Raw genomic sequence first — 14,995 nt, forward strand, 5'->3', positions numbered from 1 at the left:
AATTGTCATCATCTAGCTTCCCTAAACCAAGCAGCTTTCATATTGCCTTGAAAAGATTGCCTTTCTGTAATTCTATGTTTGTGTCTTCTTGCCAGACAACTAGTTCTTTGCATGTATATTGAGAAATGGGATTCTGTGTAAAGTGTAGCATTTACCAGTTTTATTAACATGTTGTGACAGTAATTTTTCCTTATTAATTTTTAATATTTTAAATTCTATGTACAGATTTGTGTTAACTTTCAATTAAAATGTCTTAAAAAAAAGACCCTTAAATTTAAAAAAGTGACACAATTTGATCACCAACACCTAACATTCTCATCTCCTGCAGACCTAATTCACGATTAAAAGAAGAGTTGAAGACTGAGAAGAAGTCTGGATTTTGGGACAATTTGGTTTTAAAACAGAATACACAGTCTAAAAAGCCAGATGAGATCGAAGGTTGGGAGCCTCCAAAAATCACTCTTGAAGATGCAGCAGCTGATTCCGGCGACCCCACGAGCGACCACTTGTCTTGGCCGGGCTGGGAAGATGATACCAAAGGCTCTTCTAAGTATACCACCCTGGCCAGCTCAGGAAATAGCTCCAGATGGGGCATCAAGTCAGCCGGGAAGCTGGTCAGCATTAGACGGCAAAGCAGAGGTAACCTTACCGAGAACTGGGAAGAATTGGAATGAGAGTGTGAAAGGAAATGCTACATAAAAAAAAAAGCCCACTATTTCCATGTATTTTCAAACCAAAATTTGCCTAATATTGCACCTTTGTATTTCATTAAGTCTTAGAGTTTGCTGTATCGTGTTTTGTTTTTTTTTTTAATTAGTATCTATCATTAAGCCTTTCCGTCTGTTCTCACATTAAAAAGAGTAGAGAACCTACTCTCTGCCTGCATTTCACATCTGGATCTTTATTTTCATGTATTGAATTTTGAAATTCCCAAGCATACTGTGATTCCTTAATGACTATTTACAGGGGTCGTACATTGGATTGCCTTACCGTAGAAATGCCCATTTCTCAGAATCCATGTTCTGCTGAAACTGGAGGTGTAAATTTTGGAGGCTGTCCTGTACGATAATAGCAGTGATTTGCATTTGGCACAGACCTGTTTTCGTGCCAGTCTTAGTTGTAGTTCTTACCTTTCTCTCGCACGCAGCATATACGAGCAGTCTGTGAAACATGAGAAAGTAGCAATTACGCAGTTCTTTCCTGTTGTCAGAAAATTGCTGTCCAGGTGGTAAAATGAATCTTCCAAAGGTTATGTTAAATGTTGTTTAATTTAGCAAATCAAAAATTTCCTTATTAAATTAAAAATAGGTAGACAAATTAAATACTAGAAAAGCAAAGGTTATATTTGAGTATAAAATGTCAATATTTAAAAATGTATATTCATCTGTCGTCTGGGGGAATAGCCTCTGGTGCACATCGGCTAGGTAATGCTTGGAGATTGTGTTTTCCTTCTCCTGAACTTTTAAATGTTCTTTGTTTTCTTCTAAATATTTACTCTCTTCTTTTGTTTACAGATTAATTAAAGAATGCAGTAAAGTATGGATAAATTTTAGTAACTTGATACTCTTAATTTTGTTTGGAACCCTTAATTTGCTCACTGTAGAATGCAAACTGTATATAAAATAACTGGAAGTACCTCTTTTCTATTATGCCCCAGTTTTTCTTTTTTCAAAGTGAGATACTTGTCGTGATTGGTGTTAGGTCTATAAGATGCTGTATTTTTTTTTCCCCCACTTAAGAATAATTCGAGAGCATTGCCCGGGAGTTTTTTCTCTGTCTCTGTCTCTCTCCTATTAAAGATGTCTCTAGACTTGCTGATTGACCTTGACGATGGGATCCTGTGTTTATCAGGTAAACTAGTAATATGTGTCTCTTTAACAATATGGCCCTTAGCAGGTGGTGCAGATATCTGTCTTAGGTAAAAGTGGTTTTAAAAGCAAACGTAGATTTTTCTTTTTTTTGCATAAAAACCTCCAGTTACACTGTGTTTTCCCCTCATGTAAAAAAAAAAAAAAATGAACTTGTCCTCAAATTGTTCAGTTTGCACTTCCGTGCTGTTGCGTTTAATTGGCTGCTCCATTTACTGTTCCTGTGGGATTTCTGAACGTGCTTGATGGCAACCCGCGTTGTATTGTAACATAACATAGTATTTAAATAAATATATATATTTTTAGTAGAACAAGGAGTTTACTTGACCCAGCCTTCAAAGGGGGACACGTTGTAAGTGGTGTTAATATACAAATTCCAGCTTATGTTAGAATCTTGAATGCCTGGAGGTTTTGTTTCTTAATGCAGAGGAAGGCTTATAATTTCTGACATAAGAGCAGAGTTGAAAATCTTGTTTCCTCAGGTAAATAGTTTGGTGTACAGACTGCAACCGTCAGTCCCCTTAAAGGAACGTGTGCTATGATTGTACAGACGTGAACCGTTTCAGGATTTATGCAGATGTTTTCAAGCGGGAGGTGGGTTTGGGTTTATCTTTGGCTAACAGTGTCTCGAGGCACAAGAAAGTAAATAACGTATTTGAGACCCTAGAAATGGTAGTAACATGTAAGAAGGTTGGGAATGCTACTTCTCCCACTTTTGGGGAGTGCTGGATACCGTGACCAGCTGCAGTTAGTTATGGCTGTACTTGTAACGTTAAGTGCCTGTAATTCACCTGGATAATAGATTTGTGATGCACAGTTGGTAAAATAGCTTTATAATATTTGTCCTCAAAATTTGAAGAGAAAGCCAGGCTGGGATTGGAATATGACGTGTAAATCAAATTTTTTTCTTATCTACAAAAATTCATTAATGTAAAAATAGATTTTTCTTCTGTGTTTCTGATTAAATTAGAATGTGATTTTTTTTTTTTTTTAATATATTTACTGGTGTGCTTTGAAAGCTAAATTTTTTTTTTTTTTCCTGAAAGAAGAACTTACCAAAGCAAATTTCTCTGCTATGTTCACAGGTTAATGAGAGAATGAGGTTTTGATCTGGGGGTTTTGTTTGAATTCTGTATACACACAAGGGGATTTACTGTGTGAAGAAAGAGTTGTCTGTACTCCTTATGAAGTGATTTTATTGTTTTTTTTGATAAGAAAACAATTGGCTTCAAAGAAGGTAGGATTCATTCTTAATGCTGAAGTTTCAAAAAATAAAAATACTATTTTTACCACTTTGCTTTGTTGGTTTGCATGCTCGTCAGCGTCCACTCAAAGGCGAATGCTCCCAACGGCTTTCAGTGTTCCGTCAGAGCTGCTGGCACTTGCCCTGAATTTTAAACCTCATTTTAAAATGCAGACGATACATGTAAACTTTTTCATAAATAAATGAACAATTTCAAATGAAGTTCTTAAGATGGATCTTTTGCATATTCGAACTGCCACTTTGTGTTTCTCTGTGAATGAATAGTGCTTGCTCAGGACTGTGTGTGACCAGAAGCCGCCGGGCTCCTAACATGCGTCTCCTGGTGGGGCACGCAGTGTAGCAGTGTTACTGAAGCGGACTGGGCACGTACCCTGGTTTTTGTTTTTGATTTCACTGTTGATTATTTAACGAGTTAGATCCTTAAGCAAATTTTTACCCCTCCGCATTAGTTCGGAAACAATGAATATACTAGCCATAATAATATATTTTTGACTTAATCATTTTTGTCTCTTTAAATCATTACCATCTCTTAGGAAAAACATTTTTTTTCAGATAACAGTGGTGTATTATGGAAGGTAATATTAATTTCCCTTAAAAACCGGATGGAGCATTCGTTAGGTGCTTGGCTGCTAACCGAAACGTTGGCAGTTCAAACCCACCAGCCACTGCTCAGGAGAAAGATATGGCAGTCTGCTTCTGTAGTGTAAAGATTACAGACTTGAAAAAACTCTGGGGCAGTTCTGCTGTCCTGCGGGGCCTCTGTGAGTTGGAATTGATTAGACAGAATTGATGAAAAACTGAGTAACTGAACCATGGGCTGGAATGCCTTAATCATCAGCGTTATTTTTCGAGTATGGATACTTTTGGAAATAGGTAAGTGAAACATTTGGTGATAACTCGACATCGTGTCATTTTCCTTTTCTTTCCTTTCTGGTAAAAATGTATCCTAAGCAATTGAGTTTCTGCCTATGACTCTGTACTCTGTCACCTCAAAACTACTTACATGGCTGGAAAGCTTTCTACTTTGCCTGGTTGTTAAGAGTGTAAAAATAAAAATTTCACGTCCTCCCCCTCTGTGGGTCTCATGATCACCCGCTGGCTTCAGCTCTGTCCACTCTCAGTCACCCCTTTCCTGAGGGGTCTCTAAGATGGCCTGCCCTTGGCCTGTGGCTCTTACGTACTCCTCTTCCTTGACTTTGTCCCCTCTTATTGATAATGAGATGCCCCTCTCCTTTTCTAGTACCTCCATTCCATCTTACTTGCAGTGTGGGTCCTTCCTCGACCAGAGACCATGCTTCTCCCAGCTCTTCTCCACTGGCTGTTTCACCCGCAAGCTGTCTTGTGTTTTCCATTCATCACTGAAGATTCCAGCTCTCTTTCCAGTGGAGACTGACGCCGCAAGCCTAAGCTTCCCCTCAAGGCTCCCTCTTCTCTCATCTGGCCTACTTTTGAAATTGCTGCAGGGCACTCTGGGGAATTCGGCATCACAGTTTCGGAGTGTGTCTTGGATTCTGACTCATGGACCAGCATCACTGATTTCCGTATGGTGATTTTCTGGCTCTTGTCACGGGCAAGGGGAATGTTCGTGTCCCCATTGTCTCCCAATTTGAGCCATTTAGCCTCTTTCTGATTTTATGGCTCTGCCTCAGTTGATACTTGATTGAATGTAAACAATCAAAAGACCAGCAGGTAGGGTACTATTTAGTAAGCGCTGAAGAGCTCAGTGGGCTAAGATGATTTTTCTAAGTTTGTCTTTTTATTCTAAATGTTCAGAATAATCCAGAGCTTGTATAAACAGTGCTGTGTAACTGTCTTAGTTATCTAAGTGCTGCTGCAACAGAAATACCACGAGTGGGTGGCTTTAACAACAGAAGTTTATTCTCTCACAGTTTAGTAAGCTAGAAGTTCAAATTCAGGGTGCGAGCTCCAGGGGAAGGCTTTCTCTCTCTGTCGGCCCTGGGAGAAGGTCCTTGCTTCTTCAACCTCTGCTTTCTGGTTCCTTGGAGATCTTCACATGTCTTGGCATCTCTCTTACCCAGTCTCTCCTCTGCTCCTTTGTTTAATCTCTCTTATATCTCGAAAGAGATTGAGTCAAGATACACCCTACACTAATCCTGCCTTGTTAACATAGCCAAGACAACCCATTCCCAAATGGGATTACAACACATGTTTTTGGAGAACACAATTCAATTCATAACGGTAACCAAGAGAGCTTGCTGCCGCCGCCATTTTTTTTCCATTTGGTAAAAAGTGATTTTAGCGTGATGGATATGAAGCAGTAATATACTCGGAATGGCCCCCTTGCAGTTTAAATCACGTGCTAGTGAGGAAATAAAAATTGTTCCTTCTTTTTCTAGTATAATATGTTGCCTTAAGTAAAAGCATTTCTGACTGGGGTTGTAATTTTTGACATCAGCTAGTTCATCCAGCATTCAGGTGGAATAAACACTGAGGCAAATTTAAAGTGCAGTGGTAAGTTACTCTTCTCATGGCCCAGTGTTCTGTAATTTCGTAATGGTTGTTTATAATCGCGGATATGAGACACTGCGGTGACTTCTGAGTTGGAGTAAGTTATGCTGAATTTTATGTTTAAGTGATTTATTATACCCTTTTTTTTATTAATTATACCCTAGTTCTTCAAAAACTAACCACTGCAGTGGCCTTCCATTGGATTATCTACTGAATATCTGGCAGGAGCTGGAGGAGGGTAAAGGTGTTTACTCTCTACCCTTTCGTATTTGCATAGCACTTTTTTATTATGCAACTCACAGCCCCCGAAGAGTGGCAGGGTGAGGTGGACACTCCAGGTGGAGAGCAGGCTAACTTCTTCCCAGGAAGCCTTGAAACCATCCAGTGCAACTTGCATTTTTGTCTCAGTTTTTAGTACCAGGTAGCTGTTAAGGAGCCCTGCTGGTGTAGTGAGTAAGAGGTGCGGCTGCTAACCAAAAGGTTGGCAGTTCGAATCCACCATTTGCTCCCTGGACACCTGATAGGGCAGGTCTGCTCTGTCCTGTAGGGTCCGTATGAATTGGAATTGACGGCAGCGGGTTTTTTTGTTGTGTTTCATTTTGTTTTTTAGTTAGCTATTGAGAGAAGTTGTAAGTTCAGCAAGTTGAATGCAGAGATTTTAAGTTTTAACACGAAGTATTGCTTTGTTACCTAAATGCCTTTTGATTTACACTGTGGAGTAAGAAATCATGTGGAAATGAAAAATAACTTCAGCTAACAACCGAAAGGTGATGAACCTAGCTTTTGCCAGTTGGAAAATATAAAATTTCTACTGAAAAAGACTTCTTATTTTGAAAACATTGGAGCTGTGTTATTTAGTAAACAGAACGAAGAGAGCCAGCTTGCTAGTGCTCAGAGCATGCGGTCAAACTTGGTAATTAGTGAGCATCCATTGATGGCTCACTGCTTTCCTTCAGCTCAACTTTGCCTTATTGAAGAAATGCCTATGAATATTAATTTCTAATGTCTGTGAGTGCGGTAAGGATAGCAGTGAATTGTGGAAGAGTGCCAGGCCTAGCGCCCCAGCACTGCCAGTTACGTTGTAATCTCTCTGCGCTTTAGTTGTCTTATTTATAAGATGATATATCCTGAGGGTTGTGAGGATGAGATCGGTTAAAGCTGAAGGCTGTTGGTAAAGCTGTAAAACACCGAATACATGCAAGGTGTGGATCCTGTGGCCTTTCCCTCAGCTTAAATTAGTCTTGAATAACTCCAGCTACAAGTCATATGGAAAGAACGCTGCAGTCACTCTTGAATATTTAAAACACTTTAAATAGAGAAAACTAAAACAAGACAGCCGCTGGATTAGGGTGGGCCAAGTGGATTGAGCTGTGTAAAGTTGGCGGGTGTTAACCTTTCATATTAGAATTAAATAGTTTAGTTTTGTTTAAAGGGATGTAAAAGAAGTTACTGCCATTGCATGCTCCTTTAAGCTGCCAGAGAAGACAGAGCTGTAAGCTTTCCATGGCTGGTATAGTGACTGGTCTCCTTTAGCCGGAAATTGGCTAACATTTTTGACTAGCTTTAGGGAAGGAAACTTATAATGCTATGAATGCAAACTGTACAGTTCTGTCCAAAATGTTCAGTAGTGGTAGCTGGGCACCATGCAGTTCTTCTGGTCTCATTGCAAAGAAGGCAGGAGTTTATAAGCAGCTAGACCTGAGGTCCAGCTCTTTGTCCAATTCCTAGTTCTCCTTTTTCCTCTGCTGCTCCAGGCAGATGGAGACCATAGTTGTACCTTGGATGGCTACTCGCAAGCTTTGAAGACCCCAGGCACTACTCACCAAACCGCGGGGTAGAACAGAAACTCTAAAAACAGTATTAGGCCAGTTGGCTGGATAGTCCCTCAAAGCCATGACCCTGAACCCCTAATCCAAGAGAATTTATCTCATGAGGTGTTTGGTTGCACCTAAGTAATATCAGCAACTGCGTCCTCTTTGTTTTTGATTGATGCTGTTGTTGTGAGATAATACACAACACACAATTTGCCGTTTCGCCCTTTTTCTGATGTACATCTTAGTGATATCAGTTACACTGGTCAAGTTGTGTAGCTGTTACCCTAATCGATGCCAGTTTTCCCATCACCATCAACGTAAACTCACTGCTTCCTAAAGGCTGATTCCCTCCCTCCCTCCCCCCCCGACCCCAGGTAACCATTAATAACCATTGGTGTCTCTAGATTTACCTGTTCCTGTCATTTCGTAGAACCAAGGTCATACGGTATTTGACCTTTTGTGATTGACCTGTTTCACTCAGCGTAATGTCTTCGAGGTTCACCTTTGTTGTAGCGTGCATCGATACTTCATTTCTCTCTATGGCGGACTAGTATTCCATTGGATGTATGTACCATATTTTGTTTATCTCTTCGTCTGTTGATGGACACTTAGGTTGTTTCCACTTTTTTGCCGCTGTGAATAATGCAGTGAACATAGGCGTGCATATGTCTGTTTCCACTGCTACTTTCAGGTACTTAGGGTATTTACCTGGGAGTGGAACTGTTGGGTCAGATGGTAGTTCTGGAGCCCTGGTGGAGCAGCGGTTAAGTGTTTGGCCAAAAGGTCGACAGTTCAAATCCATCAGCTGCTCCTTGGAAACCCTGTGGGGCAATTCTGCTCTGTCCTGTAGGGTTAGTATGAGTAGGAATCGACTCAACGGCAGCGGGGGGGGGGGCTTTTTTTTTTTTTTTTGGCTTTATGATAGATTCCGTTTTTCAATTTTTTGAGGATTCACCGTATTTTTCACAATAGCTGTACCATTTTACATTCCCACCAGCAATGAATAAGAATTCCAATCCCTGACACCCTCACCAACATTTGCTGCCTTCTGTTTTTTGATCATTGTCATTCTAGTAGTGGTGAAGTGGTGTCTCATTGTAGTTTTGATTTGCATCTTTCTAATGGCCAGTGACAGTGAGCATCTTTGCATGTGTTTGTTGGCCACTTGAATTTCATATTCCTTTGGTGAAGTGTCTGATCATGTCCTTTGCCTGTTTTTGATTGGGTTGTCTTTTTGTTGTTAAATTTTAGTAGTATTACATATATTTGGATATCCAACTCTTACCGGTTATATGGTTCCCCTCAGTTTTTTTCCAGTCTGTACGTTGCCTCATTACTCTTTAGTTAGAGTCTTTTGATTAACATGAGTAATTTTTATGAGGACCCTATTATCTATTCTCACTTCCTCTGCTCTAGCATTTGTTGTCATATTTGATAATCTCGTTTAAAAAACCTAGGTCCCATAGCTTTGCCCCTATATTTTTTCTTCCGAGAACTTTAGGGATTTAACATTTAGGTCCTTGATCTATTTTGAATTAGTGGTTTATTTTGGGGGGAGGGATAAGTTGTGAGGTTTGGATCTTGCTTTGTTTTTCTGTGTGTGGAATTCCAGTTTTGCCAGCACTATTTGGTGAAGAGACTGTTCCCTCCCATTGAATGGACTTCACTCTTGGAAAAATCAGTTGACTATGTATATATGGATTTATTTCTGAGTTCTCAATGCCATTGAGTTTGTCTATGTGTCTGTCATTAAAGCAGTCCCAGGCTATTTGGATTACTGTAGCTGTACAGTATGGTTTGATATTGAGGAGTGTGAGGTCTCCTACTTTGTTCTTCAAGATTGCTTTGGCTATTTGGGGCCTTTTGCCTTTCCATATAAACTTGAGGATTGGTTTTTCCATTTTTATAAAAAAATACTGTTGGAATTTTGGTCGGGATTGTGTTAAATCCATAGATAGCTTTGGATAGTATTGACGTTTTTGCAATATTAAGCCTTCCAAGAACATGAAATATCTTTCCATTTATTTGGGTCCGTTTTAGTCTTTCTCAGGAGTGTTTTATAGATGTCATTGTATAAGTCTTTTACATTGCTGGTTAAGTTTATTCCTAGGTATTTTATTCTTTTAGAAGCTATTGCACCTCATTGCTGGTGTAAAGAAGCCAACTAATTTTTGAGTGTTGATCATGTATCCTGTAATTATGCTGAATTCTTTTACTATAGAAGCTTTCTTGTGGGTTGTTTGGGATTTTCTATATATAGGATCATGTCATCTGCATGTAGAGATAGTTTTGCTTCCCCCCCCACCCCCAACATGGACTTTATTTCTTTTTCTTGCCTTATTGCTTTGGCTAGGACCTGTAGTACAATATTGAATAAAAGTGAAAGTGGCCATCCTTGTCTCATTCCGAGTCTCAAGGGGAAAGTTCTCAGCCTGTTCTTCACTGAGTGTGAGATTGGCTGTGGGTTTTCCCTAGTGAACCCTCTAGTCCAGGGTTTTTGTTGTTGTTGAGAGGTTTTTGATTACTGATTCAGTCTCTTCATAACATACAAGTGTTTGTTTACTGTTTCCTCTGCTAGACTAACTGATCCAAGAGGGCAGAGACTCTGTATGTCTTATCTACCACTGGACCCCTCGTACCTAGTGAGAACTTCACACGTAGAAGGCACACAGTAAACTTCTGTTGGATGAATGAGTAATGAATGAATGCACTCAAATCAAAGGAGGTCTTGGATTAGTGTCTGTAGAGTGCTTAGAGCATTTGACCCTGGAAAGTGATTATCTCGTGTCTTTCTCATCCTTGCCTGTTGGAGGCAGGATGTCATGGTTTGTGTTCACAGACTGTGGAGCCACACACCTGGATTTGAAGCCCAGTCCTACCTTCCTGACTTTGTGACCTTTTGCAGTTTCAAGTAAGGAGACTCAGTTTCTTCATGCAAAAGGGGAATAATAATACAATTTACAGAGTTGCTGTAAGGAGAACTGAGACAATCATTTAAAAGTGTGTGCAGCGTGTGCCTGGTGCTGGTTGATCATATTGTTGTTATTAATAGGAGTTCTTAACATGTGGGTAGGGCCTGAGTAATCTAAAAACGTTCACTTTTACAAACGGGCGGAAGTCACTTCTGTTTATAACTATTGGTGCCTTTTTAAAAAAATAGCTCATCAGCATTGCTCAGGTACTGAACAAAGAACGTGGTAGCAGAATGAAGTGGGACTCGGCAGCAGGATGCCTGTTTTCCTCATTTAAGAGCATAATAGTTATGATATTTACCTGTAGGGCAGATGTGATTTTAATAAGTTGCTTTTTCTTTTAACTTTTTTTTTCTGATTATATTCTTTATATTGTGAAATAGAGGATAAAGAAGGAAAAGATATTATTTACCTGGTCAGTAATGGAGGCTTACTCTTAATTTTCAGGGCTCAGATATTTTTAAATCTTTATATTTTTAAATGTCAATATTTATGTTCTCCTTGGGCAATAACCCGTTTTCTTTTTGTCCTCCAGCCCAGTTAACCATTGATTTACCCTAGTTGTCTTGGGCCTTTGTCTTCTAGAAAACAGCAGATTGTGTTATTGTCCAGTGAGTATTTTTTGTCCTTTATTCATTAAAAGTGAGGAAGGAAGCCAATCGGTAGTGAGCTTTTCCTAGACTAAGTTTGTTCCTGGGCATTTTTGCTTGACTGGGAAAAGATAAGACCAGAAATGTGAATGGTGAAGAGGTGCTTTATGGTGAAAAAGATTGTTTATTTTAAGGTCATAAATCCTGTGTTAGTTGGTGTGAGTTTTTTGTCCCCCCCCCCGCCCCGTTCCCCAAACTTAACTCTAAAAACTGTTTACTGCAGTGTTTGCTGTTGAGTGGTTTCCTCAGGTTTCACTGAGAGCTTTTTCGGTTTTAATGACAGTGAGATTTATTTATTTATGTTCAGTTACTTCTCAAGTTTATGAGTGCTTTCATGCCCTTTTTCCCGGTACTACAGGAAAGGGGGAAAAAAGACAAGATCACTGTCAGGAGTGATTATGGTGCAAATTTAATAAAACACCCTTTGAATGAGTCTTGATTCTGATGTCAAATATACTGTTAAATAGTCATAGTATTTAGGTGACAGTTTTTAACTCTAGCTCAGTTGCAGAAATAATGCATGAGGTACTGGAAAATTCCCCCTAAAGGCTAAAATCTTAAGTCCGTACCCCTCATGCATTATCCAATCATAATAATCGTCTTCGAAGGTTAGGATTTTAATGTGACCTTACGGTATGGGATAGAGGAGCCTCAACAAGGGGGAGAGAAAACAGTGCCCCCAGTGGCTACGGGACTGGGACGACTTGCCATTTGAAGATATTAATAGAACAAGATACAGGCCCTGTGCTTTGTTATATCATGCTTACAAGTGGTTACTGGTTCGCATGAGCGTGCCCAGACGACTCAGGTCCCAGTCACCTCAGGGGGCTTCATGAAAGTTTAGATTAGTGAGGTCTAGATCACCTACCCTGAGTCAGCATCTCTGAGGAAGGGATCTTGGAAATGGGCGTTATCCGTCTGTCTCTTGTTCATCTACTGTACTTTCATTTTCCCATTACGTTGACAGCTCAGAACATAAGATGTATCAGTGTACTTAGGATTAAAAGGCAGATTATTTTCTTGGCAATCGGTAGTTTTAAAAATATAGAGTAATCCCATTCAGCTAATTGACGTACTGATGCTTGGAAACCACTCATTGTATGACCCTTGATTGGGCAAGTTTTGCCTTTTGCTGCAAGGTCATTCATGCTAGTGAGTAGTGAGCCCCCAACAAGGGAGACCTCCCTCCGGCAGGGAGGTGGTGGAAGGTGCGTTCCTTCCCCACTTGTCTCTCTGTAATGAATGAAGCACACACAGCCGTATGGTAAAATGGTAATATTTTTTAACTTAAAGGTGGTGTTAAGATGAAGGGACTTTTTACCTCTATTTTTCAATCTCTCTGTAATACATTGAAGAAATAAATTTAGAAAAGGGTACAGACAAGATTAACGGTGTTTATAACTTTGGATTTTCTCTGAATGTGTAATTTATTATGTGGCAGTTCTACATTACAGTCTCATAAGCCAGTGGTTAGCTACAAAGGCTGGAAGGATTCTGTGAGTTGTTTCTGATGCTGGTCCTGGAGCCGCGTTGGGACAGGTTAGCACACAGGCTCCACTCTTTACCGTGTCTTCTAGTTTCATGCGTAGGTATCACCTTTGTGTGTCATATTCATGCATTCTTCAGAAGGCATGGCATATTATTTATATCAGTGTTAGCATCGCATTGGAGAAAAACAGTAATTTACCCAAATCATAAAACAAATAGAACCATGCTAAGCCCTTGCCTAAAGTTACAGTCAGCTCAGAAGGATTCAATCATCACGAAATAACTTCTAAGACAAGCATTTTTGATCAGGCATGTCTGGCTTGGCACACAGATTCATTTTCCATATTATCCTTTAACTGCATAGATTTTGGAAAAGATGTGTTGTCATTTCTAAGCCTGTAGGGATCTAAAAAGATGGTGAGTTATGGACTGAAGCCATTTTACTTGTTGGAAAGCCTTACAAAAGATTTGAAATTGGTTTCCTTTGAGTTTCAATTTTAGAATGTGTTTATATAAAACTTGTCCCCTTGCTTACTTCCTCTCATCTTCCAGTGACTGTCCCTCCAGGTTCCTGCGTCCTTCTTCAGGGTTAAGGCCACTTGCCTCTAGAACTTGTTTGCCTGTTTTAAATTTAGACAATGACTTGGCACAGTGAAGTGGTGCTGTGTGTTTTGGGGGTAGGGTGGGGGTAAAGAAACAAAACAGTTTACTTCCCACGAGGAGGTAAACTATTTTTTGATTGAGTTGATATATTTCAGTTCCCCGAAGTGGGAAATTCCAGCCAAAATTGCTGGCTATTTGAGGATTCAACTGGATTTTCTGCAAAAAAAAATCTCAGCCCAACCAAAGACAAAACCAGAAATGAGCGAAACAAAACAAACAAAAACTTCAAGTACTTGTTTTTAAGTTGAGTAAAACCATTAAAAAAATGCCTTAATATAGTCAAACAAAATGTCAAATAAAATGGCTGGCTTAAATTTTGGCCCCAGTGTTTTTGGCTGTAACGTGTCTGTGTCGATTGGAAAGAGACTTTTGGAGAAGAAACCTGGAAGGCTAAACAGAGGCTTCTGCAGGCCTGTCCCTGGAGCTGAGTCTGGTCTGTCTTGGGAGGTCAGCTGGGTCCTCCCACTTGCTCTGCTGTCCCCCACACAAGGGGCTTTTATTCGCTCACCTGGTCTTTTGAGTAGCCTTGAAACCCAAGCTTTGAGCTGTATCGGAAAGACCTTTGACAGCCTCACTTAACTGTTTTAGTGAGAGGACAGATGGCAGGAGTTGGAAGCGCAGCAGACGCCTGGCTTCTAGTTCCTGCTGTGCTTGTCCATCCCTGTTGGTCTCTGAAGGAGCCAGTGTGGACCGTCCACCTCCAGGTCCTGCCTGCCGTGCCTTGCACTCTTGTTTGTGCCTTGTTTCCTGTGGACATGGTCATCCTGTCCAGATGATAAGCCTCATGAGGGCAGAGATGACCGTCTTTGTTTTTGTGTCCCCTTAGTTCAGTCCAGCATATCCTCTGGATGGCACTGACAAGCTTCCCTGCCTATGTGACGGCTTCCTGGTGATGAGGGGAGGGAGAGAGGCGAAGGGAAGGATGATGGCGTTGACGGTATTGTCACCCGTCACATGTCAGCTCCTGGGTGCAGGGAACTTCCACTTCTGGCCTCATGGAACCCCGGCACACTTCTCTGCAGTTGGTGTTACTCTTGGCATCGTTGCGTCTTCTCCTTTCTCTGGTCACTGGGGAGGCCTCCAGGTGATGCACAGAAGCTTGTGAGTCGGTGCCCATCGAGGATACACCAAACCCAACTAGAGGAACACACAAACCCTGAGGCTCCGAGAATTAACTCTGAAAACCTAGAGTGAATCTTCAATTAGAATACATTGCAAGTTGTAATAATACCGTAGGGTGATCTGGAAGTTCGCGGGGGGTTTAGGCGGGGGGAAAAGCAGGTGGTGACTCCTGGCGACTTTTCATTTAGTGACTTGCATTTATGCTGTTTGTTTCCAGCGAGTGACATAGTGCATTCCAGGACAGAAGAGGCTGCCCTGGTGGAGTATCTGTAAGACCTTCTATTGTTGATTTGCTTGGATTTTCCAGATACCTTGTCGTGGCCGCTGTTGTGTGCCGTGGAGTCGATCCCGACTCAGCAACCCTCCAGGACAGAGTAGAACTGCCCTATGGGGTTTCCTAGGCTGTAATTGTTACAAGAACAGACAACTAGGTCTTTTCTCCTCCAGAGCCGCTGGTGGGTCTTAGCAGCCGAGCACTTAACCATTGCGCTTGACGCAGGGATGATGATGTTTTATGTTGCATTTCCAGTGAGGATTAAATGAGGTTATGTAAGCCTTACGCAACGGCAGTGGGTTTGAAGGCTTCCTGGCATAGCTCCTGCCGTCATCAGCCTCGTAACTCAGATTCGGCTTTTCCCTCCAGGAGGCGGTGGCCACGGCGTGCTCCTAGGGACACAGGGCCTGC

The 14,995-nt window shown here is 40.9% G+C and overlaps 1 protein-coding gene across 2 annotated transcripts in view; it reads left to right on the forward strand.

The window, feature by feature from the left end:
• TDRP (testis development related protein) overlaps positions 1 to 7,401 on the forward strand; it is a 48,731-nt gene extending 41,330 nt beyond the window's left edge. For both annotated transcript variants that reach the window (XM_064294981.1, XM_023550575.2), the window contains one exon: positions 329 to 7,401. In XM_064294981.1, coding sequence (XP_064151051.1) covers positions 329 to 674 — 346 coding nt within the window. In that variant the 3' untranslated portion in view covers positions 675 to 7,401. The remainder of the gene's footprint in view (positions 1 to 328) is intronic.
• The last annotated feature ends 7,594 nt before the right edge of the window (positions 7,402 to 14,995 follow it).

Source organism: Loxodonta africana, chromosome 12 (assembly GCF_030014295.1).
Source record: "Loxodonta africana isolate mLoxAfr1 chromosome 12, mLoxAfr1.hap2, whole genome shotgun sequence".
Taxonomy (NCBI): Eukaryota; Metazoa; Chordata; class Mammalia; order Proboscidea; family Elephantidae; genus Loxodonta; species Loxodonta africana.